The sequence below is a fragment of the Lasiodiplodia theobromae genome (genome assembly GCF_012971845.1).
Source record: "Lasiodiplodia theobromae strain AM2As chromosome Unknown scaffold_30, whole genome shotgun sequence".
Lineage (NCBI taxonomy): Eukaryota > Fungi > Ascomycota > Dothideomycetes > Botryosphaeriales > Botryosphaeriaceae > Lasiodiplodia > Lasiodiplodia theobromae.
This window is the reverse complement of record NW_023336506.1, coordinates 473,426-498,821: the sequence shown is the minus strand read 5'-3', so window position 1 is coordinate 498,821 and position 25,396 is coordinate 473,426. Positions and strand designations below refer to the sequence as shown.

Sequence of the window (25,396 nt, the reverse complement as noted above, 5' to 3'; positions counted from 1 at the left end):
GCATTGCGCCGAGGCATGTTCCGGCCAGTCGGTGCTTGGCGTGTTTGCCCGCTTTGCACCCTGACGCCGCCGCCGCAGTGTCTCGGGCAGCTTCCACGTTTAACATTCCCGCTAGGCACTGATATCACCACCAATTCCTCCTCGACACCCGCAAACATGGTGAGCTTCTCTCTAGAGACCTGCTTGAGCTCCGCTGACCGTTTCCAGGCCCAAGTAATCCAAAATTCCGGTCACGATGACATGATTGTACGCCGCAGCTCCTCTTCCGACCACCGCTCCCGCAGCGAACCTCCGCTAATTCGCCCCGTGATGCGCAGCACGATGCAGTCCTGGACTACTACGGCAGGAGACTAGCCACTTGCTCTTCGGACAAGACCATCAAGATATTCGAGGTTGAAGGCGACAACCACAAGCTCACAGACACGCTGAAGGGGTAAGCAACCGCCTTGCAGCCGGAGCCAGGATGGATAGGGCATTGGCTGAGATTAGTATAGGCACGAGGGCGCAGTCTGGTGTGTCTCCTGGGTATGTCTATCCCCCACATCCCGCGCTGGCGCGTCACAGCTCTAGCTAACCGCCGTCGCGCAAACGTGCAGGCACACCCCAAGTACGGCAACATCCTCGCCTCCGCCAGCTACGACGGCAAGGTCTTCATCTGGCGCGAGCAGAATGGGCAGTGGCAGCGCGTGCACGTGTCGGAGCTGCACTCGGCCAGCGTCAACCTCGTGTCCTGGGCGCCGCACGACGCCGGCTGCGTGCTCGCGTGCGCCAGCAGCGACGGTAACGTGTCCGTCCTCGAGTTCCGCGACGGCGCGTGGGCGCACCAGATCCTGCCCGCCCACGGCCTGGGCGTCAATGCCGTCTCGTGGGCCCCCAGCATCGCCCCCGGCGCCGTCGCCAGCGCCTCCCAAGCCTCCAATGCACCGCTGCGCCGCTTCGTTACTGGCGGCAGCGACTGCCTGGTGAAGGTGTGGGAATGGAACACTGAGACGAGCACCTACACTTGCACTAGCCAGCTGTCCGGCCACACCGACTGGGTCCGTGATGTTGCGTGGTCGCCGACGGTGCTGTCCAAGGCATACATCGCCTCCGCGTCGCAAGATAAGACGGTCAAGATTTGGACCAGCGCGAACCCCTCGCTTGGTACGAGTTTCTTACTTTTACCTCTTGCACATTAGTATTTGCTAACACCATCCTTTGTGCAGGTGACTGGCAGCAGACCACCTTGAACTTCGACGCCGTTGCCTGGCGCGCGAGTTGGAGCCTGAGCGGCAACGTTCTGGCCGTCAGCACTGGCGACAACAAGGTCACTCTGTGGAAGGAGAAGCTGACTGGCGGCTGGGAGTGCATCAAAACGATCGAGGAGTGAACAATCGAGCCCCCACACTAAGCTCGTGGCACCGACAACGATTGAAGAGACTAGCACTTTCCGCTCTACCGAAATGCCATCTTACCAGCGGGATTCCGTAACGGGAGCACAAGAAGGAGTTTATGGAGTGTAAGGCAAAGACAAAAAGCGCACCAGGCGGGGGTGGGTCGAGGATGTCGAACGGTGATGATGGCGGAAGTTGAGCCAGGACACAATTGGTCTGGCTGTTTGCATACCCAAACATGCACTTTTTTTCTTTTTCAAAGCAGATTTACCAAACGACAAATATAATGGGCGGCGCCGCAAATGCGTCAATTCTCGCACTTTATGCTTCCCAACATACCCTTCCCGCGCGCACGCATACCAAAGTTCGTAAGTCCATGTGCCTCATTAGGGTGAGAGCAATTCCAACCACCAGTAACACTTCGCATCTACACTGCATCAATTTTTACCATTCTCGAATATCTAAGGTCCAATCGAAGTCCACGCCTTCCATGCATGCAAAAAAAATGAGTGATCCAGAAAATCACCATATCTGCAAGCCCCAGCAGCAAAGCCTATCCACGCCGCTGTTTGGCTTGCATCATCGACTTTTTGATTATGCCAAAAAAAAAAAAGGAAAAGGAAAAGGAAAGCCCAATAGTCCGTCGCCATGATTATCGATACCTAGTGATGTGTGCAAATGAATGAGAGAAAAAAAAGAAGAGTTTTCTGGTGACAAAAGAAAAGATGCGAGCCATGCATATTTACCGCATGCGCTGTACCATGCTTAGCATGACCCTGGTAATGAGAAACTATGCACGGCCCACGCAACCCTGTTGCAGGTGGAATTCGAGCGCAAGAGGGTGATGGTGAAGAAAATCAAGCAACCGTTCGCCAATCGGTGTGATAAGGATTGTGGGATCATGGGATATCGTCTTCCAGGAAAGGCCAAACGTCCGACTAAAGGAGTGTCAAGGTCGGTGGACTAGATGTGTAAAGAAGCCGCATTAGCAGGCCAAGAAAGAAACTTGTGGATACAGCTGTTGAGATGGAGATCCTTATTAGATTTGAGAGATGGCAGATCGTCTGCGGTTGGGGCTGTGTGCTCCGAGGAAGAGCGAAGGCACGAGTCTGGTGCTCTTTAGGGGCCAACGGCTCATCAGTGGTGAAGATCGCACTCGACGCGGTCACAGGCAGCGTCGGTGTTCCAGAAGATAAAAGGACCGGTGTACACCTCGCGGTTAGGGACCGGGGCCTCAGGGCTCCACCATCGACCGAGCATGATCTGGCCGCCGGGTAGGACGACACCCTCGTAAGCCCAGAGTGCGTTGGTGTCCCAGCCGCCATTACCGTCCTCGAAATACTTCATCATGGTCATCCTCTTCCACCCGCTGATGCCTTGCTGGTTCGGGAGTTCGTTGAGCCAGCCGACGGCGTTGAAATCCTCATCATCAAATCCGAGGGCCTGAAAGCGCTGGTTGAAGCGCTCGAACTGAACATCCTCACCAGAGCGGCGCTGAGCACGGGTACGAGGGAGCCGATCGTTGGAGGTAGTTGACCTCAAGTGCTGCTCGAAAAGAGCAGGCCAAAGGAATCCGGTACTGTCCGGCGAGGTGATGTTCATGGTCTGCGCATAAGAAGTCAGCCTGGAAAAATTACCGATATACAAAGAGCAATTACCTGAATTGAGGCATCGCCGTGGTCAACGTTCCGGTCAATAAGAACCTTGCCGTCGCGGCTTCCAGAGCGGATCTGCCTCATCTCATCACGATCCAAGTAAGCATAGGTGCCCTTCCAGTGGACACCAAGGGCCATAGGGCCATTGTGGATATGGCTCTGCCAGTAGGAAGGCTGCTCAGCCTTGTTCAGCTTGTTGAAAGGCTCAAAGAGCGTGTTCTCCTCATGCTTCCTCATGTGGTACTTGAAGAAGTTCATGACGTGGAGGATCCACTCCATGTTGATCTCGGTCTTGTTGAAACCACCGAATATGGGAGCAGTCCTAATAGTGGCATAGGCCCACACCTGAGAGTCCTCGAATCCGTAGATGTTCCCAGGCTCTGTGAGGATCGAAGGCGTGCACATGAGCTGCACGGCAGCGAGAGTGTGGTTGTAACTCTTCGTGGTTGGGTCGCAACGACCGTTGGCCTTGTGATTCCTGGTTGGACGGGGCCTGAATAAGTCATCGATAATGCCCGACCGCTTGACGAAATCCTTGAATGCTTCGATGTTGCGGCAGGTCAACTCGGCCTCACCGCCGTCATGATTCCTGAAGACCCACGAAGAGCTGTTGAAGGAATCTACCGGACATATATCAGTACAGAGTTTGAGCAGAAGTGAGAAACACCCAGAAGATCTTGGACTTGACCATAAGGGGTACTCACCGTTGATGAGTCCAGCGACGAGCTTCAGCGTGTCTTGTTCCTTCTTGGTGTTGCCAATCCTGAAGCGGGTTGGGTAAAGAACGAGGTACTTGCTGCGCTTCTGGTACAGCTCTCGAATCTTGGTCTTGTAGTCAGGCGAGTTGGGATTGAAGCCTGAAGGAGTGTCGTACATCGCATGGAATCTCTTGAACCATAACGAATCATCATCGTCGATTGCTTCCTTGATGGCACGGCATGAGGCGCGAAGGTTGACAAGGTCTTTGTCGTGCTCAAGGAAGAGGGCGATGTGCTGGTTGAGCTGCGAGCGGCAGTCAGCGAAGCCGCTTCCGAGTAGGTGAGCTGGTGTGGTCGAGACGTACTTCAACTGGAAGAATCTGAAAGGCCTTAGGCTTCGCCGCGATGCGGTCCTCATAGGCAGAAGCCATGTTTGCGGATGGTTCTGCGTCAGTGAAGTGGCGGGCAGGGCAAGAAGCTGATGCGATGAAAGGGGTTTGCGGAGGGTATGGCGTGGTGCCGTGGGCGGAAGGAGAAGCTTGGTCTTTGATCGAGGAGGCTTTATAGGTGAAGGAGCCGGGGCTCAGCGGCGGCATGAAAGCGAGGGACTCAATAGGACAATAGGGTGCAGTGTCTGCGATCCGACGCTCACCTGCTGGGAACCCGCAGGAGGCATGCAAAAGAGGCGTCGAGTCGATGTCAGGTGCGCAAGTCGACAATCGCAAGTCGCATCTTGTAGGAGGTCCCTTCCATAATCGCCGGTTCCGCACGTCACTGCCCCACCACGACCCAGACATCGCACTCACGCCGGTGAAAACTCTTGCTTGCGTGAGTCTACCATGCCATCAACTCGAAGGGAACAATAGTAGTACCTTCAGCTAACCCTGTGACCGAAGAGCAGAAACCCCCGGGACCTTGCATCGGCTTACAAACGCGCACGCGCACCCCGATCGTAACCGCTCCGGCCCTTCACAATCCTATAACACGGCCCGGTCTTCGAGAACATCTTCTGCAAGTCACCGGCGATGACATCTGGATTCTCCCACGCAGCGAAGTGTCCTCCCCGCGGGGTCTCACTCTCGTACACCACTGGACCTGTCGCACGTTAGCGTACAGTTGACACACAAGGGCCTCACCACCCTTACCCAGTGTACGCCCCCACGTCTTTGGCGGCACGCTGAGCTCTTTGGGGAACCATGCGAGCCCAAGCTTCACGTCCGGCACCCACTGCTCTGTACGCACTCTGGTTGGAATCACCGTCGCCTTTGGTGAGACATGGATGGCCTCGTAGTAGATGCGCACACTGGCAGCAGGCCCGGCTGCGGAGAACCAGTAGATACTAATCCAAGTCAGAATCTCGTCGTCTGTCCACGGATAGCTGTCGGTCCAATCATGCAACTTCTCATAGATCCACGCCAGAAGAGCAACCGGAGAGTCGGCAAGCGCATATCCAATCGTCTGCGGTTTGGTTCTTTGCTGCAGGTTGTACCCAGACCCTTCGTTCTCAAACCATGCGGAGCGCTCAAGGCCGTTCTTTTCAGCATCGCTATACGGGAAGAGCTTGTGCTGCAGCGCGAGCAGAGGGTTCTTCTTCCATTCCGGAGCATGAGCGCGGATCAGGTTGACGTGGCTTGCTTTGCACGAATCCGGATACTGGATACCAATGGCTCGGGTGACATAGAAACCCCAATCTCCGCCTTGAGTTACATATTCATCGTACCCAAGCTGCTTCATCAGCTTGTGACAGGCCTCTGCATAGTGTTGCAGAGAGAATCCTGGCTCCTTGATGCCGGAAGAAAAGCCAAAGTTGGGAAGAGAAGGTGCAACAACATGAAAAACAGGCGAGCCTGACTTCAGAAGGGGCAACAGTTTCGTGACTTCAATGAAAGAGCCAGGCCCTTGAAACCGTCAGAGCAGTCCACTCAAGTTGTTGCGGGTGTCATACAGCCGTGGACGAACAGAAGCGGGATTGCTCGTTCCGCTTCGCTCTTCTGGTGCACAAAGTGGATGTCAATGGGCCTGAATCCGTCCACTTCAACTTGCGTCATGAAGTTGGGTAGCTCGTTGAGCTTGGCCTCGGCGCCCCTCCAGTCATATCCGTCCTGCCAACGTGTGGCAAGCCTCTTCACATCGGCCAGTGGAGCACCGTACTGCCACTGGTTGGGTGCTTCAAGCTCATCTGGAAAAGTAGCAGCGGAGAGTTTGTTCTGCAAAGCATCAAGTGTCTCGTCAGACACGCTGATAGTGAAAGGCGATGGCGATGGAGACATGATGGTGAGATTGACGGAAAAATTGAAGTGAGGAATCTCAGACCACGCCAGACTTTCTCCTCACCATGCGTCAGACAAGAAGCGATGTGTAAGCCAACTGAAGGGCGGGGCAATCCTCACCTCGGCTTAGTGTATGACGAATGGTTATGCCTGCGTAGACGTCCCGCCCCTTGCCAATCAGCTCTCCCAAGTTGCTGCAGGGATGTCACCCGCGGCTATCGAACGCCGCATCAAACTCTCTTTCTTAGTCGATTGTAGCTCTATGGTTCTACCATTACAGTTTTGCGCCATTTCCAGCTTTTAATTATCCTCGTAACTACATGCTCAAGCAGTCTAGGCCGGGCCAGAGTGCCTCCTATTGGCGTTCTCGCTACCCTGGATTTCACATGTCAGGACCGATGGCCCGTTGTACCAATCACTGATTTGGAAAAATAGTCAATCAAAAACGATGTCATTATGGCACACTGCACTTTTCCCCGGACATAAGATGTTCGACGAATGCATTAGCCATACCGGAGAGAAGGATCAACGGGTGGCTTGACACCGGTCTACATCAAGCACATTTTCGCCTCCATTGTTTTGGGCTAAGGTTCGTGTCCGGCTATACGCCATGTGGCTGGAGGCGGTCGTTTGGGCTACTGCTGTGAAACTCTCGATTAGACATCCCGTCCCCTGGAACATTACAGCCTTCATTATCTTGTTGATTTCTTTCATTGATTTTTGTTTCATTATATTTGACTATCGCATTCACACTGCAATGTTTCCAATTCTCTTCCACACCCCAGAATCTACCGAACCTCTTAAACAAGAGAGAACTGGTTGTTGGAAATCTGCTCAACCTTGATGAAAGTCTGGTGAGTGGAGTGGCAATCAGTGTGGTTAATAAGCCACTATTACTGCCTCCATTTTCAATGACATCCTACTTGATACCTCATCCGGCATGCTAATCTCAAATTCTCACCATTTTAGGGTGTCAACTAAATATTGTCTCTACGAGTTTGGCAGAAACATACAACATCCTTTCGAACTTACCAAAAAAAGTATTTCGCTTTTCTTCCCAACGACCTCAACGGATATATCAGAAGTCAATCTTTGAGAGCCCCGAAGGCTGAGAATTTCTTGATAACAAACCCAGGTGCCTTGAAATGAAATATCATTCATGCCAAATTTATTTGCAGGCACCAAGATAACCTGACAACCGCTCAGCTACGTCATATTCTAAGCTTCCCGACAATTAGCCGTACGCACTCGTACATTCGGTCCTTCGGCTTTTTCATGGGTTGGCGCCAGGACGCTCTGCCTTCTTCCGTGTTACATCCAACAACACTCGACCAGGCGCTCGTATATGGTTGAATCACCTATCTAAGAATTCGAGTTCTTTCAAACTGCTCCTTTGAAGCACGAAGTGCGGAGGCTAAATTTGGCAACAGCCTACGCTCATTGCTAAGGCTGCCTAAAATCTTTTTCTTCAGAGTCATAGTTCCACGGGGTCTTAATCCTTTTCGGAAGTCATACATCCGTCATCGTTGTAGGCACTTTTTAGTTTCTACTGCCGCAACCTAAAGTCTCTTCAACGACGTCTTTTTTTTTTTCTTAAAAAAAAAACAATGGCGCAACTCCAGCAGGATGAGCTTATGGCAGACTTCATACCGTTAGATTCTGGAGATGTCCCCGACGAAATGCGGATCCAGCACCAATCAGCAAAGGACCACTTCCACGAGATGCACCCGGAGATCGAGATGATGGAACATAAGTGTGTGTGCGGACGCTACTTCAAAGAGCTCAAGAACATGCGAAGCCATCAAAAGGCCACTGGACACGGCGCCTGTGTGTGCGGAGAGAACTTCTCAAGCTACCCCGAGCTTCATCGTCACCGATTCGAAGCGGTACACTTTGTGCGGTGCACCTGCGACAAGATATTCGGGTCTACACAGCATCTGCTCTCGCACCAACGCTTAGAGAGCCACTCCGGGTACCGCGATACGAAGAAGGGATCGCTGAAGTGGACCGCAATAGAAAGCAACACCCTTAACGAAGTACTGTGTCCCTGTGGCGGGCAGATCCTGGACAGTCAAGACGGCAGCAGCGAAGAACCGCTCCAGTGCGATGCGTGTAGCCGCGTCTTCCGCGACGCCTACGGCCCCGCGCGTGACACATACGACCCGTCGACGAGTATTTTCAGCTGCTGTAACTGCGGGCTAGAGTACGATACGTGGGACGAAATGTGGCAGCACCAGCTCTTCATCCATCACCCATGCATCGCGTGCCACCGTATTTTTGTCTGCGAAACGCGGTTGATGGCACATCAGCGCGCGACGAGCCACTGCTATTGCGCAGCCTGCACGCAGCACTTCATGACGCCCGACCGCCTGCGCCAGCACCTCCTCGAAGACCACCATCTGCCACGCGCCACCGTCTTCCAAGACGCCCTCGACGAGCGTCCGCTCTCTGACCCGTCCTCGGCCGCCGCGGCGCCGGTCTTCAAAGGCGGCTTCAAGAGTGGCAAGAACTTCCTGCACATCAGCCTCCGTTGCCGCGTCTGCGGCTCCGACTTCACCTCGCCCAAAACGCTCCACGACCACCGCACGCGCGGCTGGCACGACCCCTTCACCTCCGTCGCCTGCCCCTTCGCCGCGTGCGAGGCGAGCGAGAAGAGCTTCCCGAGCGTCTCGGCGCTGCTGCACCACCTGGAAACGGCGCAGTGCGGATCGGGCATCACGCTGGCCGAGCTGAACGACGCACTGCGCGGCCCAGCGCGGCTCGAGGCCTGCGTCCTGCCCGAGCACCGCTTCCGCCCCACGCCGCGCGACCCCTGCGCCGGCGGCGCGCTGTCCGACAGGGAGATCCAAGCGTTGTGCGAGCAGGTCGTCGCCTCTTCGTCCGCAGAAGGGGAGGGCGGCGGCGGCGTCGTAGGCGATGCCAGTAGCAGCAACAAGAAGCTCAAGCTCAAATGTCCCTTCTGCCCCGCCTCCGCCTGGAAGACGTTCCCGACCAAAGCGCAGCTCAAGGCCCACCTCACCCACTACAACCACACGCCGCGCTTTCTGCAGTTTCCGGACTCGGTCGTCCTGCCGCCCACCAAGTCCAAGCGCAAGACCGACTTCGGCGCCTGGAGCGGACTGGCCCACTCGCTCGAGACGCTGCTGTGCGCGGGAGAGGTTGAGGGCGTGCAGGCGGCATTGGACGTGATCGAGGATGCGTTGGCGGAGCTGGGGAAGATGGCGAACGGCGCGGAGGCCGGCGGGATGGGGGAGGAGGCCGATATGGTGGTTGATTGATCGCGGGAAGTGGCTTTGAAGGCCTTTTTTGAGCGTGTTGTGGTGTAGAACAGCTGTCTTTTATACCTATTCGTAAAGCAGGATTGTCAAACATTGCAGTCGATTTCACATTGATTCCTTGCCTCCTTTTCATTTATCCTCCATAGCCTTCTCCGAGAGAGTGAAGCAGGACCGTATTGCGTATGACCAATCATCATTATTGAATTCCTACATGGATCTTTTGTCGTCAGTTGAAATGAGAAGCAACAGACCACGCATAGCCGACTTCCGCAATAGCCTTTTTTTTTAATTCGATTTTTCCTCATGGGTATCTCCCGTTAATGCTGTTGCCTCTCTTTCAACTTATCGGTGGGGAATGCCTCTTAAAGGCCTACCGTACCTTACTCTCTGCCACGCCACTGGCCACCGCCGCGACCGCGGCCACCGCCTCTGCCGCCACCTCCACGTCCCCTTCCACCGCCGCGACCGCCTCTGCCACGACCTCTTCCGCCTCGAAAGCCGCCACGATCGCCTCCATCCTCGTCTTCTCTCGGGCCCCGAGCCATTCGCTCAGCTCTTTCCTCAGCTGTCGCGTCAAATGGAATCGGAATTTGCAGCATCTCGCAGAAAGCCTTAGTATGCGGGTTCGTATACTCCATAGGCTGACCCTCGACGTGGGGACCGAAGGCAGCGTCGTATACAGGCGCGGTGATGGCGAATTCCTCGGGAATGGTCATCTTGCCAGGCTTGACGATGTTCTCCTCAACCCACGCCTCTTCCTGCTCAATCAAAGGCCTGTAGTGCGCCTCGCCCTGGTCCGGAGGGACGGGGACGTTGGGATCACCAACCACCAGGTCTTGTGCGAAGACGCGGGTAATCGCGAGCCACTCTTTGTCGTATTCCAGGTGGAGTGGGCGCTGATAAGTAGCGTCCGAAGACTGGGTGCTGATTGGTTCGATTTCGAGGACCTGGAGGAAATCACGGTTGGGAAGGCACTTGTCCAGCGCCAGGAACTTTGTGGTCTTGTTCTTGATCTCTTCGGGAAAGGGAAGCGTGGCCGGCTTGGAAGGTTCGGGACGAGCGGCGAAGGACGCAGGAAGTTGTGCTCTCAGATCCTCCGATACTTCGGCAGCAGTATTGGCTGCTGGGCCAGTTTCGTCTGCATTCGCTTGTGCAGGCGCATTGTTATCGAGTGGCTTGGATTCCGCATCATCATCCATGTCCAGATCAATCTCGTCCTCGTTCTTTTGCGGCCCAGCTTCGACTTCCGGCTCGTTGGGCTTTATGGTGGGCACATCGTTGGCGGCATCGCTCTTGTGTTCGATGATGGCGGGATACTTGACGTGAAGATGCGCGCTGAACCAGTGGGAAGGCCGCAATCGATCCAGCGCATACTTGGCGGCAACGCTACCCAACTGCCCGGTCTTTGCATCTTCCTCGAACCCGTTCTTCTTTTTGAATAGCCATTTATGGTTGCCCATCCACTCGACGCCTCTGGGCCAGTCGTGGCTCAAGCCAATGTCAACCTGCGTCCTGACCTGCAACAGCTTCCGGGTGTCAAATTCACGAACGTGGTAGGCGCTTTTGGTGTCGTTGAACGAGTAAGGGAGACGCTCATGGTGCGGCTTCTTGTAGTTATAGCCCTTCCATATTCCCGACAGTCCAGCGATCCTCAATGGTCCCAGGCGGACGACATTCGCAGCGCCCATGTAGTATATGTTCGGAGCGGCCCAGCCACCGTAGAACAGCTCGGACAGGTGGTTGCTCGCCTCATGATTGCCGGCAATGAAAATTGTGAGGTATGGTGCCTTGCGTTGGCCGGAGTAGTATTCGTGGAAATCGCCAATCTCACGGTACTTCTTGGGAACCGACATGCAGTTTAGGTCGTAGGCATTGCGGACTGCCTGTGAGCGTGAGCATACATAGGTGAGTCAGTACAAGCGAAGGAGGAATCATACCTGGAAGTCGCCGCCAATTATGAGGAGATCGACGCTGGGCCAGGCCTTAGCCTCACAAGCTTTTGCGACCGAAGCGTAGATCGAGTGGAGTGTGCCATGTCCCTGCGCAGCTGGTTAGGACATTGCGAGTGGACTGGGTGCGCGCAAATACTTACACATCCTTCTACTGCTATGCGCAGTCCGCCTCGCACAAGGAGGTCGGTTGCCATGTTTGCGGTTGCAGTTGGAGGGTGGCGGAGGTGAGAAGGCTTGGGGTGGAGTTGACGCGCAACACGTGCCCGCGCGTTTACTTCGTCGCCGCTTGAAAGATCAGCCCTGCAAAACCACGCCCTCTCCTCCGCCTGAAACCATCATCGTACACCAACATGGACCGAACAGCAGCCGAAACGAGAGATGTCTCTGCGAGGCTCAAGTATCTCCACGAATCCGCCCGTGTCATGGCCCTCACCTCTCCAGAAACCTCATCCTTTCTGGAATCCCAATACAGCCATCTCCTGGCAGAGAACGATCTTACTCCGCCAGATTCCCGGAAAAGGGAGGTCTGCGGTGCTTGTGGGACCATTTTTATCCCCGGAATCGCATGCACCGTAACACAGGAGCAGACCCGGCCCATCATCCCCAAGACGAAGGGCGGCAAAGTTCAAAAGCCCGGGCCATCAGAGGCCGGTAAATGCTTCAAGGTGAAAATCTACTCGTGCCTTCGCTGTTCGAGCAAAACACGGTTGCAGATTCCCTCGAGCAAGGCACGCATGGGCGCACGGAAGCCGGTGAAGACTCCTGTGGTGGAGGCGACAGCAGTGAGGGCACAACTTACACAAACACCAGCTGCGGAGCCAGGTGCTGCGAAATCTGCGGCAGCTCCAGCTACCGCGCCTGCGAATCCTGCACCAGGTGCAACTAATGCCAGCAGTAAGAAAAGAGCGAAAGCACGCAAAGGAGGCCTTCAGGCAATGCTGGCCAGCAGCAAGAAAGAAACCAAGTCGTCCAAGGGCTTTGGGCTTGATCTGATGGATCTCATGCGCAGCGACTGATCAGCGCTCGCCTCAGATCCCAATGGGAAGCATCCTCACATGCCGCAGCGACTCGTAGGGCTGAGGCGCGGAGGTTAGCGCACGGCCCACGGCGGGGCAAATTATCTTCGTCACTCGCCGCCGCCTACTTTTTTTCGAGCAGCTTCTGCCGACTAAGCAATCCTCCCACCCCACATTTGTGACTCCAACTCGCAAATACTTCTTTGCCAGTCGCACGAGTCGCCGCTTTCACGAATTTCCTAAGCACATATTTTCTGCGCCAGATCCCCGCAGCCGTCGGGCTTCAACGAATCGCCAACCCACCCGCGCAATCCTACAACCATGTCGGTCCCAGGTAAGAGTCTCGCGAAGGACCTCTTCGAGGACATGGGCCGTAAGGTCCAGGAGGCTGCTTCCACCATGACTGAGGATGGCGAGCCCACCAAGATCGTCGAGGAAATTGAGAGTTTGTGCATGAACTGCCACGATGATGTAAGTCTTCCAGAATGCACTGCGCGCAAAGGAAAATACTGACAGCGCAACAGGGTACTACCAAGCTCCTCCTTACTCGCATTCCTTTCTTCAAGGAGATTGTCATCATGTCTTTCGACTGCCCGCACTGCGGTTTCAAGAACGCCGAAGTCCAGCCTGCCGGCGAGATCCAGCCCCGCGGCGCCAAATACGTCCTTAAGGTCGAGTCGGAGAACGACCTCAACCGCCAGGTTGTTAAGAGCGACACGTGCATTTTCAGGGTCGAGGAGATTGATCTGGAGATCCCTCCGGGTCGCGGCCAGCTGAGCAACGTTGAGGGCATACTGAGGATGGTCCAGCAAGATCTTGACCAGAAGCAAGAGGAACGGAAACAGGTGGTACCTGAGGTGGCAGCCAAGATTCAGGAGGTCATGGATAACTTGCAGAAGATGTACCAGGGAGAGAAGTTTCCCTTCACCATCACTGTGGATGACCCCGCTGGCAACTCGTGGGTTGAGCCTTCAGTCGGCGAGAGCGGCGCCAAGTTCTCGAAACAGGAGTATGCGAGATCACCCGAGCAGAACACAGCCCTTGGCCTGGCTCCTAACGCCGAAGCCACTGGCCCGGTCGAGGCGCCCGAGCCTACGATGCGCCCCGAGTACCACGCTACGCAGATGTACCCCCAGGCACCCGAACGGCCCATGGTCAACAACGTCGACGATGAGGAGATTGTTGAAAACCAGGTCTACTCGTTCCCTGCTAGCTGCCCTGGCTGCACCAAGCCATGCGCGACCAACATGAAGATGGTCAACATTCCCTACTTCAAGCAGGTCGTTCTCATGTCCACGGTCTGCGACCACTGCGGCTACCGCAGCAACGAGGTCAAGACCGGAGGTGAGGTCCCCGAACAGGGCCGCCGCATCACGCTCTCCGTCGATTCTAAGGAGGACCTCTCGCGCGACATCCTCAAGTCCGAGTCCTGCGCGATGAGCTGCCCGGAGCTCAGCTTGCTCGTCGAGCCCGGAACCATGGGCGGCCGCTTCACGACTGTCGAAGGCCTTCTGACCAACATCCGCAACGACCTGCGGAGCAACATCTTCGGCGATTCGGAGGAGAAGCACGACTCGATCAATCCCGAGAGCCGCGCCAAGTGGGATGCTTTCTTCGCTCAGCTCGACGACGCTATCGAGGGCCGCACCAAGTTCTCCATCGTTCTGTCCGACCCGCTCGCTAGCAGCTACGTCCAGTCCTTCTCCGCCCCCGAGCCTGATGCGCAGATGAAGGTTGAGGACTACGAGCGCACTGCCGAAGAAGAGGAGGATCTTGGCCTGCGGGACATGAAGACTGAGGGCTACGAGGAGAAAAAGGAGGAGAACAAGGAGCAGCAGTCCTAATCGGAAAGAAAAAAAGAGAGAGAAAAGAAAGACGAAAAAAAGGTGAAGCGCACGGGATATATTGATGGTTGAACACATAGGCGTTTGGAAAGAACGGTTCGTCACACTGATTGACACGCAAGGAGATGGATGGTACATGGTTGCACCAAGGACTACGAAAAAGCAGAGCGCTGATGTTGAGGAAAAGAAGAAACCACGGTGGCCTGACATTTTGTTTTCGTTTTTTATGTTGGTTTTCCTGGATACCACGGTATCATATATTTAGCATAGACTCTGAGACATGATAGGGATGAAGAAGAAAAAGACTAATGTTTCCTTGTTATTTTGTGTACCCAACGTCTGAATCATGCAGATGCTTGAAAGGTTACTATTCCTCTTAGCCTTTTCTTTCTTTTGCCCCCCCTCCTTCCGACGGAATGTAGGGTGACTGGCAAAACGAAGCGATTGGATCTATCCACCTTGCATTGCCTCAAACTTACTTCTCATGCATGCAACTCTGCATGTATGCAAAAAAAGACAAAGGCGTGGTTTGTCCGGGATTCACAACACACAACGCCAACTCGGTTTACGAACACTCTGCAGCAATCCGTCAACAAGCAGAGATGGATGCCCTGCCAATGTTCTTTGCGCGGCCGTCACACAAACGCAGCTTTCCGCATACACGAAAGTCAAAAGAGATTCGATTCTCATTTATAGAATACGTTTCTGTGAAGCCCGCGAGAGCTTATTTTTGTGGAGAATTCTGTCTACTAATTTTGCTTCTAAGCCTTTTATGGCAAGCAAGAGGTAGCCTCACCATCCGACCTCCTTAAGCCCCGTTTCCAGACGAGGATGGTCGGAGAGGCAAAATGGTGAAGAAGAGGAAAAAAAAAGTATCAAAACCGTACCCACTCAAGACGCCACTTTTCTGTGTTTTGTCCTCCATGGTAAACCCCCAAAGTTCGCCGATTGACCCCGTCAAGCACTCCAATCTCCAGTTTTACGCCTCAAATAGACGGGGTAGAAGCGGGAAAAAGTAAAACGCAGGGAAGTAGAGGAGCAATTCACCGATGGTCAAGGATGCCCTGCATGCGAAGGGCCTGGTTGGCGTAGTACTCGGCCGTGGCACGGTCCATGCCTCCCCAGTAGTATTCACCACTTCCCTCGCGTGAGTGTACCGTATGGCGGCGAACAGCTGCCACTGGGCTGGAGCTACTACGGTGGCCACGGACACCGCCTCCATAGCGGTACTCAAAACGGTACTCAGAGCCTCCCTAGCACTCGGTGATTGCAAATCAGCGTAAAATGTGTAACAAACAAATTAGAATAACAAGTAAAAACTTCAGAAAACGAATATGGGGATATGACAATACGACATGGACTTCATAACTTCGTGTCTTGGCGAGTTGTGTCGCTCAATCGACGTACCGGACGTGAGGAGGAGGCTGCGGCAGGAGTGAGGGCATTTGCGGGAATGAGCGGGGAGAGCGTGCTTCGAGAGCTGGAGCCGGCGGTGGCAGTCGAGCCACCAGCGGCACCAGCAGTAGTGTTGGTAGCAGAACTACTAGAGGTATTCGCGGCTGCATTGGCACGCATTTGAGCAATGGCATGCAGGCGGGCATTAATGAGCCACTGTTGCTGACTACGCATGGCACCAAGGGCGGCTTCGGTACGAGCCATGTCGGTATTGATACGGAGGACCTCGTTGTGCAGCTGTATGTTGGTGCGTGCCTCGACCTCGGCGATCATGTTGCTCAAACGCGAAACCTCGTTGCGCAAAGTCTCATGCTGCGCGATAAGGTCCTGGTGGTTGGCGTCTGAGATTGGGTTCAAGTTCGTGAGATCAGCAGCGCCAGGGACCTCGTAGGCCGTGGCTCCCGGCGGGAGGGCAACCATAGCTTGTAGAGCATTGAGACCCTGTTCGAGGCACGACACCTGACGACGGAGCTGGCTGTTCTCAGCTTCAAGATCATCCTGGCGCGTCTTCATGCGCTGTAGCATGGGTAGCATCCTAGCGATTGTGCAGCCGCGTTTGTGCTCGTCCATCTGATCTCGCTGGCAATTGTAGTCGCATCCAAAATCCTGCGCGGGACAGTTGATGATTGCTTTAGGGCAATCATTCGAGCGGTGGGCTTCCATCTCCTTGCGGACAACTTCAGAGCCGCAGTCGCGGCAATCGTCCATACGGAAAGGGCACACCTTCAGATGATGCGCCTGTAGAAGCATCCAATTAGCCAAAGACTAAAGCGGCGCCCATAATGTACTCACCTCGAGTTGAATAACCATGACGCGCTCGTCGCAGTACTCGCAGTTGACAAAGTTGTGGAGACATCCCTTATCCAAATCTTTGGCCATGACAGGATGAGAGCATGCGCGGGCCGGACATTCGACCAAGCGGTACTCGCAGGCGAAGTCAATATGGTCCTGGACCTCACAGCGCTGGCCCTGCCAGGCGCAACCCTCGGCCTTGTTCGGGCACTTTACAAGCAACTCGTCCAACATGTTTGTAACGATCCTCGAAACCCCAAGTGGCTCGGCGTCCATGTTCAGCTCGCGGCGACAGGTGGGGCAGCGGGCACCGCTACCCGGGTAGCTGTAGGACTGGCCGATGGCATAGCGAATGTGGTCGCTCAGGCAGACCTCGCAGAAGGTATGCTCGCAAAGGAGGCGCTTGGGATTGACATAGGGCTCCATGCAAATCAGACAGCACAGGTTCTTATCGCAGGGCGCAACGAGCTCGAGTTGGTGGTATTCGACGGGTCTAGCGAAGCAGCTCTTGGGCGGCTGAGAGGCGAAGGCGCGGAGCTCCAGAGGCGAGGGAGCATTGGGCGGGCCGCCGACGACCAGCTCCGGCTGGGAATCCATGACGTTCAGGTCGCTGGAGGTTATGTCTGCGTCGGGGGCGAGCGCGGTGCTGGCTTGAAGGAGCGGCGTGTCGGCGCGGCTGGAAGCGCTGGACCGACGGCTGTCGTCGGCCATGGCGGGGCTCTCTCGAGGGGGCGCGTGGCGGGAGGTTGGGCGAGCGGACAGACCGTCACAGCAGCGCAGTCAACTTTGCTCGGGGCCTGCGCATTATATGGGGGGCGGCGGTGACGGGGTCGCACGAGCGAGGAATGTGTCGAGTTTCTTGCTGGAACTTGACCAGTGCGGGCCGGGGTGACGGAGCCTGGAGCTGCGGGCAAGGGCGGGCGGCGCCGCCGAATCCGGGGCTAGCAGGCCCGGCGCGGCGCATCTCCGACGTCTCACAGCGGGCGCAGCGCAACGAGAGCCTGAGCAACGCGCAGCCTGCGGAGCCCTGCGACCCGCCGAGTCTACTGCAACATTCCAACCCTCCCGCCCGTCGCCCTCTTTATCCCACCACACTGCCGAGCCCAGGCCGCAGCCCGCAATCCCTCTCTGCCGCCGCCGACCCACGCCCGCGACGCAGCCACAATGGCGACGGCCAACCCAGCCCAGCTGCTTCTCCTTGCAGACCACATCAAGCTGTCGCTCCTGGAGCGCCAGCGCGCCGTGTCTTTGAATCTGTCGCCCAACTCGCAAGATGGTCAGATCTCGCGCTCGCTCGAGTCGCTCTCCTCCGGCATCGACGCCTTGGATGCCCAGCTTTCCCAGGACCCGGACGAGTCCGTCACCCACCGCACCGCACCACCACCCTCACCACCACCACCCCTCCCAGCACCATGGCACCGCCTCTCTGCGCCCACCCTCCCCCCATAGTGCATACTCCCTACGTTCCACGCAAGCCACCACCACCACCGCGACTTGCCGAACGACCCCGCCCTGCTGACCCCCAGCCTCTCTCCAGATCCCTCCAAGATCAGGTTTCGCGCCTGCGCGCGCAGTATGACGATCTCTCCGCGCAATTCAGCACCACGGGCGGCAGCAGCGCAGGCGCAGCCACGCTCTCCTCGCCGAACAACCCTGCGCTCTCCGCGGACTTCGCCGCCGCAACCTCGCAACCCGCGCGCAAGAAAGCCGTCCGCTTCACCGACGCCGACGATGACGACGACGTGAATCGCGCCGCCCTGTTCCCTTACCGCGACGACCCAGACGACGAGGGGAGCCCCGACCACTCGGAACTGTCGAACCAGCAGATCCACGATTATCACCGCCAAGTGATCGCGCAGCAGGACGAGCAGCTGGACCGGCTGGGCGAAAGCATCGGCCGCCAGCGCGAGCTGTCGATCCAGATCGGCGACGAGCTCGATAGCCACGTTATGCTGCTGGACGAGGTCGATGAGAGCGTCGACCGCCACCAGAGCCAGCTCGATCGCGCCGGCAAACGCCTCGCTAAGGTCGGCCGTCGCGCGCGCGAGAACTGGAGCATGACTCTGATTGTAGTTTTGATCGTGATTCTGGTCTTGTTGATTGTCATCACCAAATAATTGGTCCCTCCACATTCTTCTTAGAAAGAGATGATTGCCGCGCTATTATTTCTTTCGTGGAGCTTGTGAGGAGATTTTTTTTTCCCCGGTTCTATGCAGATGTAGAAATCTGATAGACTATGAGTGTTGGGTAAAGGGAAGATCATGCACCCGAGATGCCTGCATCATCCCGTTGTACAGATTGGCCTTTGCGCCAATAGGCTGGAGGCAGTTGCCCGATTGATACCTCGAAACAATCGTGGCGTTCGATCTGGTCTGTTTCCTTTTTCCTCGGGTTGCTTTTTTTTTCTCGTCTTTTGGCATGGGTTCGGCGTTGAAACGGCTGGTTGGAGAATGGAAAGTAAGGGACATGGGTAAACCTTGTGGGAGAAAAAGGGAAAGCGGAATTCATTCCTCTTGAAGAGGGAGTAAATACCGCAGTGCCCCGGCAGGACTTAATGGCCTAGGTACATCATCACATACCAAGCTGCGATACAGCGCACGCGCAGAGTTCTACTTCTTGTCAACATATGCCTTGTATTTTCCGCTCTCCTCGTCATCTAACCTCTTATTGCATGGCAACGAACGCCGCGCGCCTCTCTCGCTCCGGTAGGGAGACTGGGGTCGTTGAGACTACAAGTCTAAACCACTTGAGATAACCGTCCTCCCTATCGTACACCAATCCCACCCGTGTTGCCTCTCTCGAGGTGCAAAATATCAATCAACCACCCCGCCAGCGGCATCTCGAGACTCCTGTAGCAAAACGAAAAAAACCAGCGTAGTGAATCCATCCTCCCCATGGTTCCTGTCTAAATGGCAGACGTACATGTCGCACGCAAGCTCAATGCACACACCAGCAAAACGCCGTGCTCCCGCAGGTATAAATAACAGACATAAGAGACAGGGTATGATTGTGAAGAATCGTAAGTTGTGTCTGGTAAAGACCGTTCTTTTGTTTTTCTCCTGTACTGCCTCAAGTCACCACCTCCTTTGTACTGTTCTTCCTCCCCAATCCAGCCCCTTCCAGTAATCTCCCATAGAAGACCAAGCCCGGGTTGGTGGGATTTGGAGAATGGCGCTGCAGCTGTGGGACGAACGAAACGGCTCGGAGGGTGAGCCGCAGGGGTATCTCTACTGAGAGAACAAAAAGAACTTCGCGCCCAGACTGGGAAGCGGCGCGTAGGGTGCTCTCTGAACGAGCTCGATATTGGGCCAGCGGCGATCTTGTGGCTGGCAACGATTTCGGCAATTTTCGGGTTGCCTATGTTTTGGGTTTCTAGTTTGTTTTGGAAGGTCCTCAGTGAAGTTGTAGTGCTTGCTTGGACTTCTCGTAGACGACATATGTGATTGACACGGCCGGCACGACCTTCAGGAGGTTAGGTGTAAGACCCCTAAAGAGTCCCCGGACGCCTTCGCCCTTGATCGTCTGGCGCGTGACATCCATGATACCTGTGTACGTCCTTGGATGCAGGACCGTGCCCTGGCTTTGCAATCTCGTGCGAAGCAAGTTCATTGGGTAAACAAGGCTTGCACCGAAAGCGCCGCTGAATCCACCGATGCCTGCGGTCATGAAGCTGCCTGGTTCGGCCTGTTCCTCGTGACATTGACGTTTCTCGGCGTTGTAGGTCGTGACGGCACGTTTGAGGTACTCGAAGGTTCCTAGGTCGACGGCCGCATAGGGGAAGATTCCAAAAAGACCCATTGGCAGACCGCGGTAGAAGGATCGGATGCCGTCCTTCATCCACATCTTCTTGGCGGTTGCTATAATTAGCTTATTTCCGTGAAGACCGCCGGAGACGGTTTCGCATTGCATGCGGCTACGCAATGACGTCAGTCTCTATACGAACCAGCGGAAAATCTTGCACCTTTGGTTACTTACAACTTCAATGTGTCCAATGGATATACCACAGCCCTAGTCATGATCAGAAGCGTCGTTCCCCTCGGGCCGGGGAAAAGGCGGGCCATGCTTACTGAGAAACCATTCCTCCGAAGCCGCCGGCCATGAATTTCGACCAGGTGTGGATGTCTCGCGGATTTCCATGACCCTCGATCTTGGCGAACATGCGTTTTGATGCCTATGCTTGGTGAGAACAGTTCGTCCGAGTTCTCGCGTGACGCGTACCTCGAATGCGCCGAATTTGACGGCTGATTCCGGCATGACCTTGACGACGTTCAAGCCATTGCCTAAGCTCCAGTCAGCTACTGCGACGCCGCATGTGATCCGTCGCAACATACCGGCGTAGAGACTGCGCATTCCGCCGGCAGCCCACAGCTCTTTGGTAGCATTCACCAGGGACATGATGCCTTGTTTCGCGGCCGAGACGGGGGCGCCCGATTTCGCAGCGTGTACAGCAGGTTTGGCGGTGCTTGTTTGCGCGATAAGATATACTTTCAAGCGATCGAGGGGAGCGGTGGTTGTACGCGAGACGATGCCAGCGACACCTCCCGCCGCAAAGTAGCCTGGATTCGGGACGCAAGCAGTCAGCACCGGCTCCACATGCGCATGCCAAAAATTCTCGGCGATCTCGGGCGCGGCGGTCGAGGCTTCCACGAGGCCTACTTCGGGCGGGAGGAGGGGCTGCTGCACGGTCGCTGGGCGCTGCGGGGCCGGTGGCATCAATGCAGAAGTTTCACTCTCGCGCTCGAGTGGGGGCAGGGTGGTGGGGGTGGAGTGGGAGTTTGCAATGGCGATGAGCGAGCCAAAGAAAGCGTGGAGTAGCCAAGTACCTAGTCCGTTGATGAGCTCGTCGTTGACAGCGACGTCGCCCTCCGGGTTCATCTGCACCGTCGACGAGTAGTACGAGAGCACCGCCTTGAGGCTTGGGGTTTCGGCGGGTATGAATAGAAGAAAGTCGCTGTGCGGGCGAGGGTCAGCGGGCGCAGAGCCACGGGTCGCTCGCGCAAACGTACCGCCATTCTTCGAAACTGATGACGCCGTCCTTATTGCTGTCGACCTCGGCGAAGAATTGGTTCAGCTTGGAGTGCGGCACGCGGAGGCCTGCGCGCACAAAGGCCGTCTGCAGCTCGCCCTTTTCCAGCCTGCCATCGCTGTTGCGGTCGATGCTCTGGAAGAGCTGCCAGAGCTCGTGCTCGGTCTGCCGGACGAAGCGGTGGAATTCTTGCGGGCCGTAGTCAGTGTCGCCCACGGGCAGGAGAGCGCGGGGGAGCTAGCTGACCGGAGTAGGAAATCTCGCCGTCGCCATCGGTGTCGACGCTCTTCAGCACGTCCTTCAGGAGGTGGTCGGCGTTCTTGAGCGCTGGGCGAGGGTCAGTCAGCGGGCGCGCAGCGGGCGGGCGGACGACGAACGGTGGTCAATCTTGCGCAGGCCGCGCTTGAGGCCATTGATGTCGAGATGGCCCTGTTTTCGGGTGTCGAGCTGGGTCCATAGCGCCTCAACCCGCGCATCCTGCGCATTGGCGGATTCGAGGATCATGGTCGGTCGGGGGTTATCTGGGCTGTCGCAAGGCCATTTCACGCAGCGAGGGAGGCAGGGCCCAGTGGTCGAGGGAGAGGACGGGAGTGCTCTGCGGCAAGCTGAGGCCGCGAAAAGCGCATGGAAGCTTGGTCAAGTGGGGCGTTGCTGGGACTGAGGTGCCGCGGAGTCTGACAAAGGCCAGCGTGCGAATGGGCGGCCGCGAAAAGCCGAGCCAGCGACAACACCAGACGCCTATCCCTTAGCCCGCCCACCCCGCCCCCTGCGCCGATCGCCCCCCGATTCGTCCCCGTTGTCGCTCTCTGCTGTCTCTCGAAACGCCTCCCAAGCCCGTGCACGCCTTTTCTACCCGCACGGCTCCACATCCAGCTCCTCGCTATGCCTGCAATCCGCCCGTGACAGCTGTCTGCCTGCCGCCATGTCTGCCAGCTACTGGAGCTCCAGCCAGCGCCGGTTCTGGACGTATGCTAAGCCTGAGCTGGCTCAAATTCGCCGCAGCCTTGAGGATGAGAACAAGGAGCTGGTCCAGAAATATCCGCTTCCAGATCGCCGCCTTCTGCATGTCTATTTCTGCAGCCGTAGGCATGCCTCCTCTGCTGCCACGTACACAGGCTCACACTCGTCGCAGAGCTCAACAAACTCGTCCGCAGATTGAAACTGTCTCAGCAAGCCGTGGCCACCGCTCAGGTCTACATCCGCCGCGTTTACACCAAGATCGAGATCAGGAGGACCAACCCCAACCTCGTCATCGTCACTGCCCTCTACCTTGCTTGCAAGATGGAAGAAAGCCCCCAGCACATCCGCATGATCCTTGGCGAGGCCCGGCAAGCGTGGCAAGGTAGGCTCTCAACTCACTGTAACTTGATTGCGAGCTCACCTCCCTAGACATCATCCTTCCCGACACCTCGAAACTCGGCGAGTGCGAATTCAGCCTCATCTCGGAAATGAACTCCCAGCTCATCTTGCACCACCCCTACCGCAGCTTACTGGACCTCCAAACCAGCTTCAAGCTGACGCACGAGGAGTATGCCCAGGCGGAATACGTCATTAACGACCATTATTTGACAGACCTGCCCCTGCTCCATCCACCCCACGTCATTGCAATCGCTGCCATGGTCATTGCCGTGACACTGGGGCCCACGCAAGCGGGTATCAACATGCTGACTGCCGCAAGTATGCAAAATGCAATGGCGGGCCTTTCCCAGCAGCAAACGGGAAATGCGGGAGCATCCCCTGTCAGGATGCAACACCTGATGAACTGGCTGGCAGACTCAAGCGTTGATATCGAGGCTGTGGCTGACTGTGTCCAAGAGATGGTCTCCCTGTATGAGGTTTGGGAGCAGTACAATGAGAAAATCTGCAAAGACCAAATCAACAGGTTCATCAAGGCCCGAGGTCTGGAGAAATGAGGAGGCTCACTGGCCGCATGGAATTCCCTTTCTATGTATAGAACCAAGGAGGCTTTTCAGCTTCCGAAGAGGCCGCCCCAGCCTGCTTGGTGATGTGTTCACAGCCACAGCCACTGCCTCAGCCTTGTCTATTTTCCGAACCCCATACGCCAGTCCTGTAGTGGCGTAGCTCATGCTCCACAGCTTTGGGGTCAAGGCTCGAATGTCACCTCCAAAACTCTTCTCAGTGGATTGACACTTTCTGAGGTTAGATGTTTGGGATGCAGCTCATCCCCCAATGCTGCGAGCAACGGACCTGCGCAGACAGAAGCGTCTATTTTTCACATCGACAAGGGCTCCCTTCTTCCTGGGCCGGCCGTCTAAGAATGTTCATGGCCCCAAGGCGCTGTCGTGTATCACGACTCTCTCATGTATCACAAAAGGGATATCTCTAGGCAACCGTCCATTTGCCTGATGTTTCAACTTGGCCCCCAGGAAGGCCCCATGATGAGTATAAAATCTGTCTCTACCGCGGCTTGGAGACGAGACAGACAACACAAGCATCCAAGAATTCCTTGTGGTCGTGTACGACAGCATCAACCAGACGAGCCTCGCACTTCGGTCTTAACACGGCAATGGAAAACCCAAAAGACGATATGGAAATCTCTCGGAAGTCGAGATTGCGATACGCACAACTACAATCGATCCTCCTCATACTAATCCTTGGCCTCCTCGTCACCATCACAGCCATCATTATTTGTGTCATCAACCGTATCGAAGGGATTCTTGGGAAAGTGAACATTTAAGCCGAGCCAACACAGAACTTGTCGAATTCTACCACGCATTTGAAACAATACCATATACCGCGAAAGAGGGTCTCGCACAACGTTATTCTACAAGATGAAGTCACGCCGCATTTCCTTTCTTCGCTTCCTTCCCCTTTTCTTTAACTTGTGCCTTTGAGAGGAGATCACCATGGAGAAAGCGTCAGCACAAATGGCTCCGGGGTAAACGGTTCATTGTGTTCGTCAAATATGTACTTTAAAATCACAAAGCCAGTCATCATCCTCCAAATCCTGTCCCGATCCTGCTCGCATATCGCATTTAGCAAGTCTGCGAAGAAGCAGGGGTGCCACTCGCGTAAGCCCCGCCGGCATCCCCAAGGCACTCGGCTAACCACAGTCAGCACTTCGTCGTTCACTGCTAAACAGGGGACAAGGGGGCATCGACTCACCGACGGTCACGAGCTTCAAGTTGTTCTGGCTGGCCCAGTTGATCAGCCACGGCACGAGCTGGGTCACGGTCGACTGGTAGGTTTCGTGCATGAGCGGGATGTGGCCGTTGCCGCCGGCGCCGGCGTTGGTGAACTGCTGCTGGCTCTGGGCGACGCTGTAGCCGTTCCAGTCGCCGCTGTCGACGTCGTCGGTGATGATGCGGTAGCCGAGCGTCTGCATGGTCGACTGGACGCTGCCGCCGGTGGCGAGGTACGGCGGCCGCATGTACGTCGGCTTCTTGCCGATGATACTGACGAGCGCGCCCTCGAGCTTCTGCATCTGCGTCGTCAGCTCGGCCGCGCTGAGCGAGCCGAAGTTGGACGGGTGGCTCCAGCTGTGCGAGGCGATCTGGTGGCCCGAGTTGTACGCGTTCTGCAGCGCCGTCTTCTGGTTGTAGATGCAGCCTGGTTGGTGCACGCGTCAGCTTGCTGTATGAACTCGCCTGTAAGTTCCCATAACCCCCTTGCTCAGATGGAGAACCAGTTCAAGCATGCCGTTGCAGCCTCAATGCTGGCTTCTTAAACTGCGATTGTCTCTGGAGGCTACGATTCGCAAAACTTACCATAGAGCGTGCCAGTCACAAAGAAGGTTCCCTTGGCTCCGGCAGCATTGAGTGTGTCAACCAAGGTCTGCGTATACTGGTATGGTCCGTCGTCGAACGCCAAAGCCAACATGCCTGACGAAGAGCACTTCGTGATGATTTGGCCGGCAGCCGGACCGGCGCGCTTGAAGGCCTCAAGCGGGCTAGGGACAGGAGTGGCGGTCACCAGCGCAGCGCACGTAAAAGCCAGGAACGTGGAGATATGCATGGTTTCGATGGTGCACACAGGAATAGGACCTGAAGCTCGATTGAGGAGGGGCTGTTTGGTTG

At 55.9% G+C, this 25,396-nt stretch overlaps 11 protein-coding genes across 11 annotated transcripts; 6 read left to right on the top strand and 5 right to left on the bottom strand.

Annotated features, from left to right (window-relative positions):
* Positions 1–156: 156 nt before the first annotated feature.
* LTHEOB_9215 (Protein transporter sec13) lies at positions 157–1,369 on the top strand (the record flags this gene model as incomplete). The annotated part of the gene is made up of 6 exons (XM_035518779.1): positions 157–159; positions 208–246; positions 318–433; positions 495–525; positions 597–1,143; positions 1,206–1,369. 6 exons carry the CDS (start codon positions 157–159, stop codon positions 1,367–1,369), a joined length of 900 nt encoding a protein of 299 aa, XP_035369245.1.
* Positions 1,370–2,510: 1,141 nt separating this feature from the next.
* On the bottom strand, positions 2,511–5,996 carry LTHEOB_9214 (uncharacterized protein; the record flags this gene model as incomplete). Its single annotated transcript, XM_035518778.1, has 7 exons — positions 2,511–2,978; positions 3,032–3,648; positions 3,733–4,030; positions 4,092–4,378; positions 4,672–4,821; positions 4,872–5,624; positions 5,672–5,996. The coding sequence occupies 7 exons, from the start codon at positions 5,994–5,996 to the stop codon at positions 2,511–2,513; spliced, it is 2,898 nt and encodes a 965-aa protein (XP_035369244.1).
* A 1,607-nt stretch (positions 5,997–7,603) lies between these two features.
* On the top strand, positions 7,604–9,274 carry LTHEOB_9213 (Zinc finger protein; the record flags this gene model as incomplete). The annotated part of the gene is made up of 1 exon (XM_035518777.1): positions 7,604–9,274. The coding sequence occupies one exon, from the start codon at positions 7,604–7,606 to the stop codon at positions 9,272–9,274; it is 1,671 nt and encodes a 556-aa protein (XP_035369243.1).
* Positions 9,275–9,654: 380 nt separating this feature from the next.
* LTHEOB_9212 (Lariat debranching enzyme) lies at positions 9,655–11,420 on the bottom strand (the record flags this gene model as incomplete). The annotated part of the gene is made up of 3 exons (XM_035518776.1): positions 9,655–11,157; positions 11,212–11,313; positions 11,367–11,420. The coding sequence occupies 3 exons, from the start codon at positions 11,418–11,420 to the stop codon at positions 9,655–9,657; spliced, it is 1,659 nt and encodes a 552-aa protein (XP_035369242.1).
* Positions 11,421–11,576: 156 nt separating this feature from the next.
* LTHEOB_9211 (RNAse P Rpr2/Rpp21 subunit) lies at positions 11,577–12,242 on the top strand (the record flags this gene model as incomplete). The annotated part of the gene is made up of 1 exon (XM_035518775.1): positions 11,577–12,242. One exon carries the CDS (start codon positions 11,577–11,579, stop codon positions 12,240–12,242), a length of 666 nt encoding a protein of 221 aa, XP_035369241.1.
* A 321-nt stretch (positions 12,243–12,563) lies between these two features.
* LTHEOB_9210 (Zinc finger protein zpr1) lies at positions 12,564–14,086 on the top strand (the record flags this gene model as incomplete). Its single annotated transcript, XM_035518774.1, has 2 exons — positions 12,564–12,713; positions 12,767–14,086. 2 exons carry the CDS (start codon positions 12,564–12,566, stop codon positions 14,084–14,086), a joined length of 1,470 nt encoding a protein of 489 aa, XP_035369240.1.
* A 1,043-nt stretch (positions 14,087–15,129) lies between these two features.
* Positions 15,130–17,044, bottom strand: LTHEOB_9209 (TNF receptor-associated factor 2; the record flags this gene model as incomplete). Its single annotated transcript, XM_035518772.1, has 3 exons — positions 15,130–15,339; positions 15,494–16,279; positions 16,334–17,044. 3 exons carry the CDS (start codon positions 17,042–17,044, stop codon positions 15,130–15,132), a joined length of 1,707 nt encoding a protein of 568 aa, XP_035369239.1.
* A 453-nt stretch (positions 17,045–17,497) lies between these two features.
* LTHEOB_9208 (Snare complex subunit) lies at positions 17,498–18,450 on the top strand (the record flags this gene model as incomplete). Its single annotated transcript, XM_035518771.1, has 2 exons — positions 17,498–17,688; positions 17,871–18,450. 2 exons carry the CDS (start codon positions 17,498–17,500, stop codon positions 18,448–18,450), a joined length of 771 nt encoding a protein of 256 aa, XP_035369238.1.
* A 1,276-nt stretch (positions 18,451–19,726) lies between these two features.
* On the bottom strand, positions 19,727–21,863 carry LTHEOB_9207 (Calcium dependent mitochondrial carrier protein; the record flags this gene model as incomplete). The annotated part of the gene is made up of 8 exons (XM_035518770.1): positions 19,727–20,246; positions 20,309–20,341; positions 20,401–20,504; positions 20,552–20,613; positions 20,665–21,284; positions 21,340–21,547; positions 21,606–21,686; positions 21,737–21,863. 8 exons carry the CDS (start codon positions 21,861–21,863, stop codon positions 19,727–19,729), a joined length of 1,755 nt encoding a protein of 584 aa, XP_035369237.1.
* A 418-nt stretch (positions 21,864–22,281) lies between these two features.
* Positions 22,282–23,272, top strand: LTHEOB_9206 (RNA polymerase ii holoenzyme cyclin-like subunit; the record flags this gene model as incomplete). Its single annotated transcript, XM_035518769.1, has 3 exons — positions 22,282–22,441; positions 22,492–22,701; positions 22,749–23,272. The coding sequence occupies 3 exons, from the start codon at positions 22,282–22,284 to the stop codon at positions 23,270–23,272; spliced, it is 894 nt and encodes a 297-aa protein (XP_035369236.1).
* Positions 23,273–24,355: 1,083 nt separating this feature from the next.
* Positions 24,356–25,334, bottom strand: LTHEOB_9205 (Chitin deacetylase; the record flags this gene model as incomplete). Its single annotated transcript, XM_035518768.1, has 3 exons — positions 24,356–24,423; positions 24,486–24,929; positions 25,088–25,334. 3 exons carry the CDS (start codon positions 25,332–25,334, stop codon positions 24,356–24,358), a joined length of 759 nt encoding a protein of 252 aa, XP_035369235.1.
* Positions 25,335–25,396: the final 62 nt, after the last annotated feature.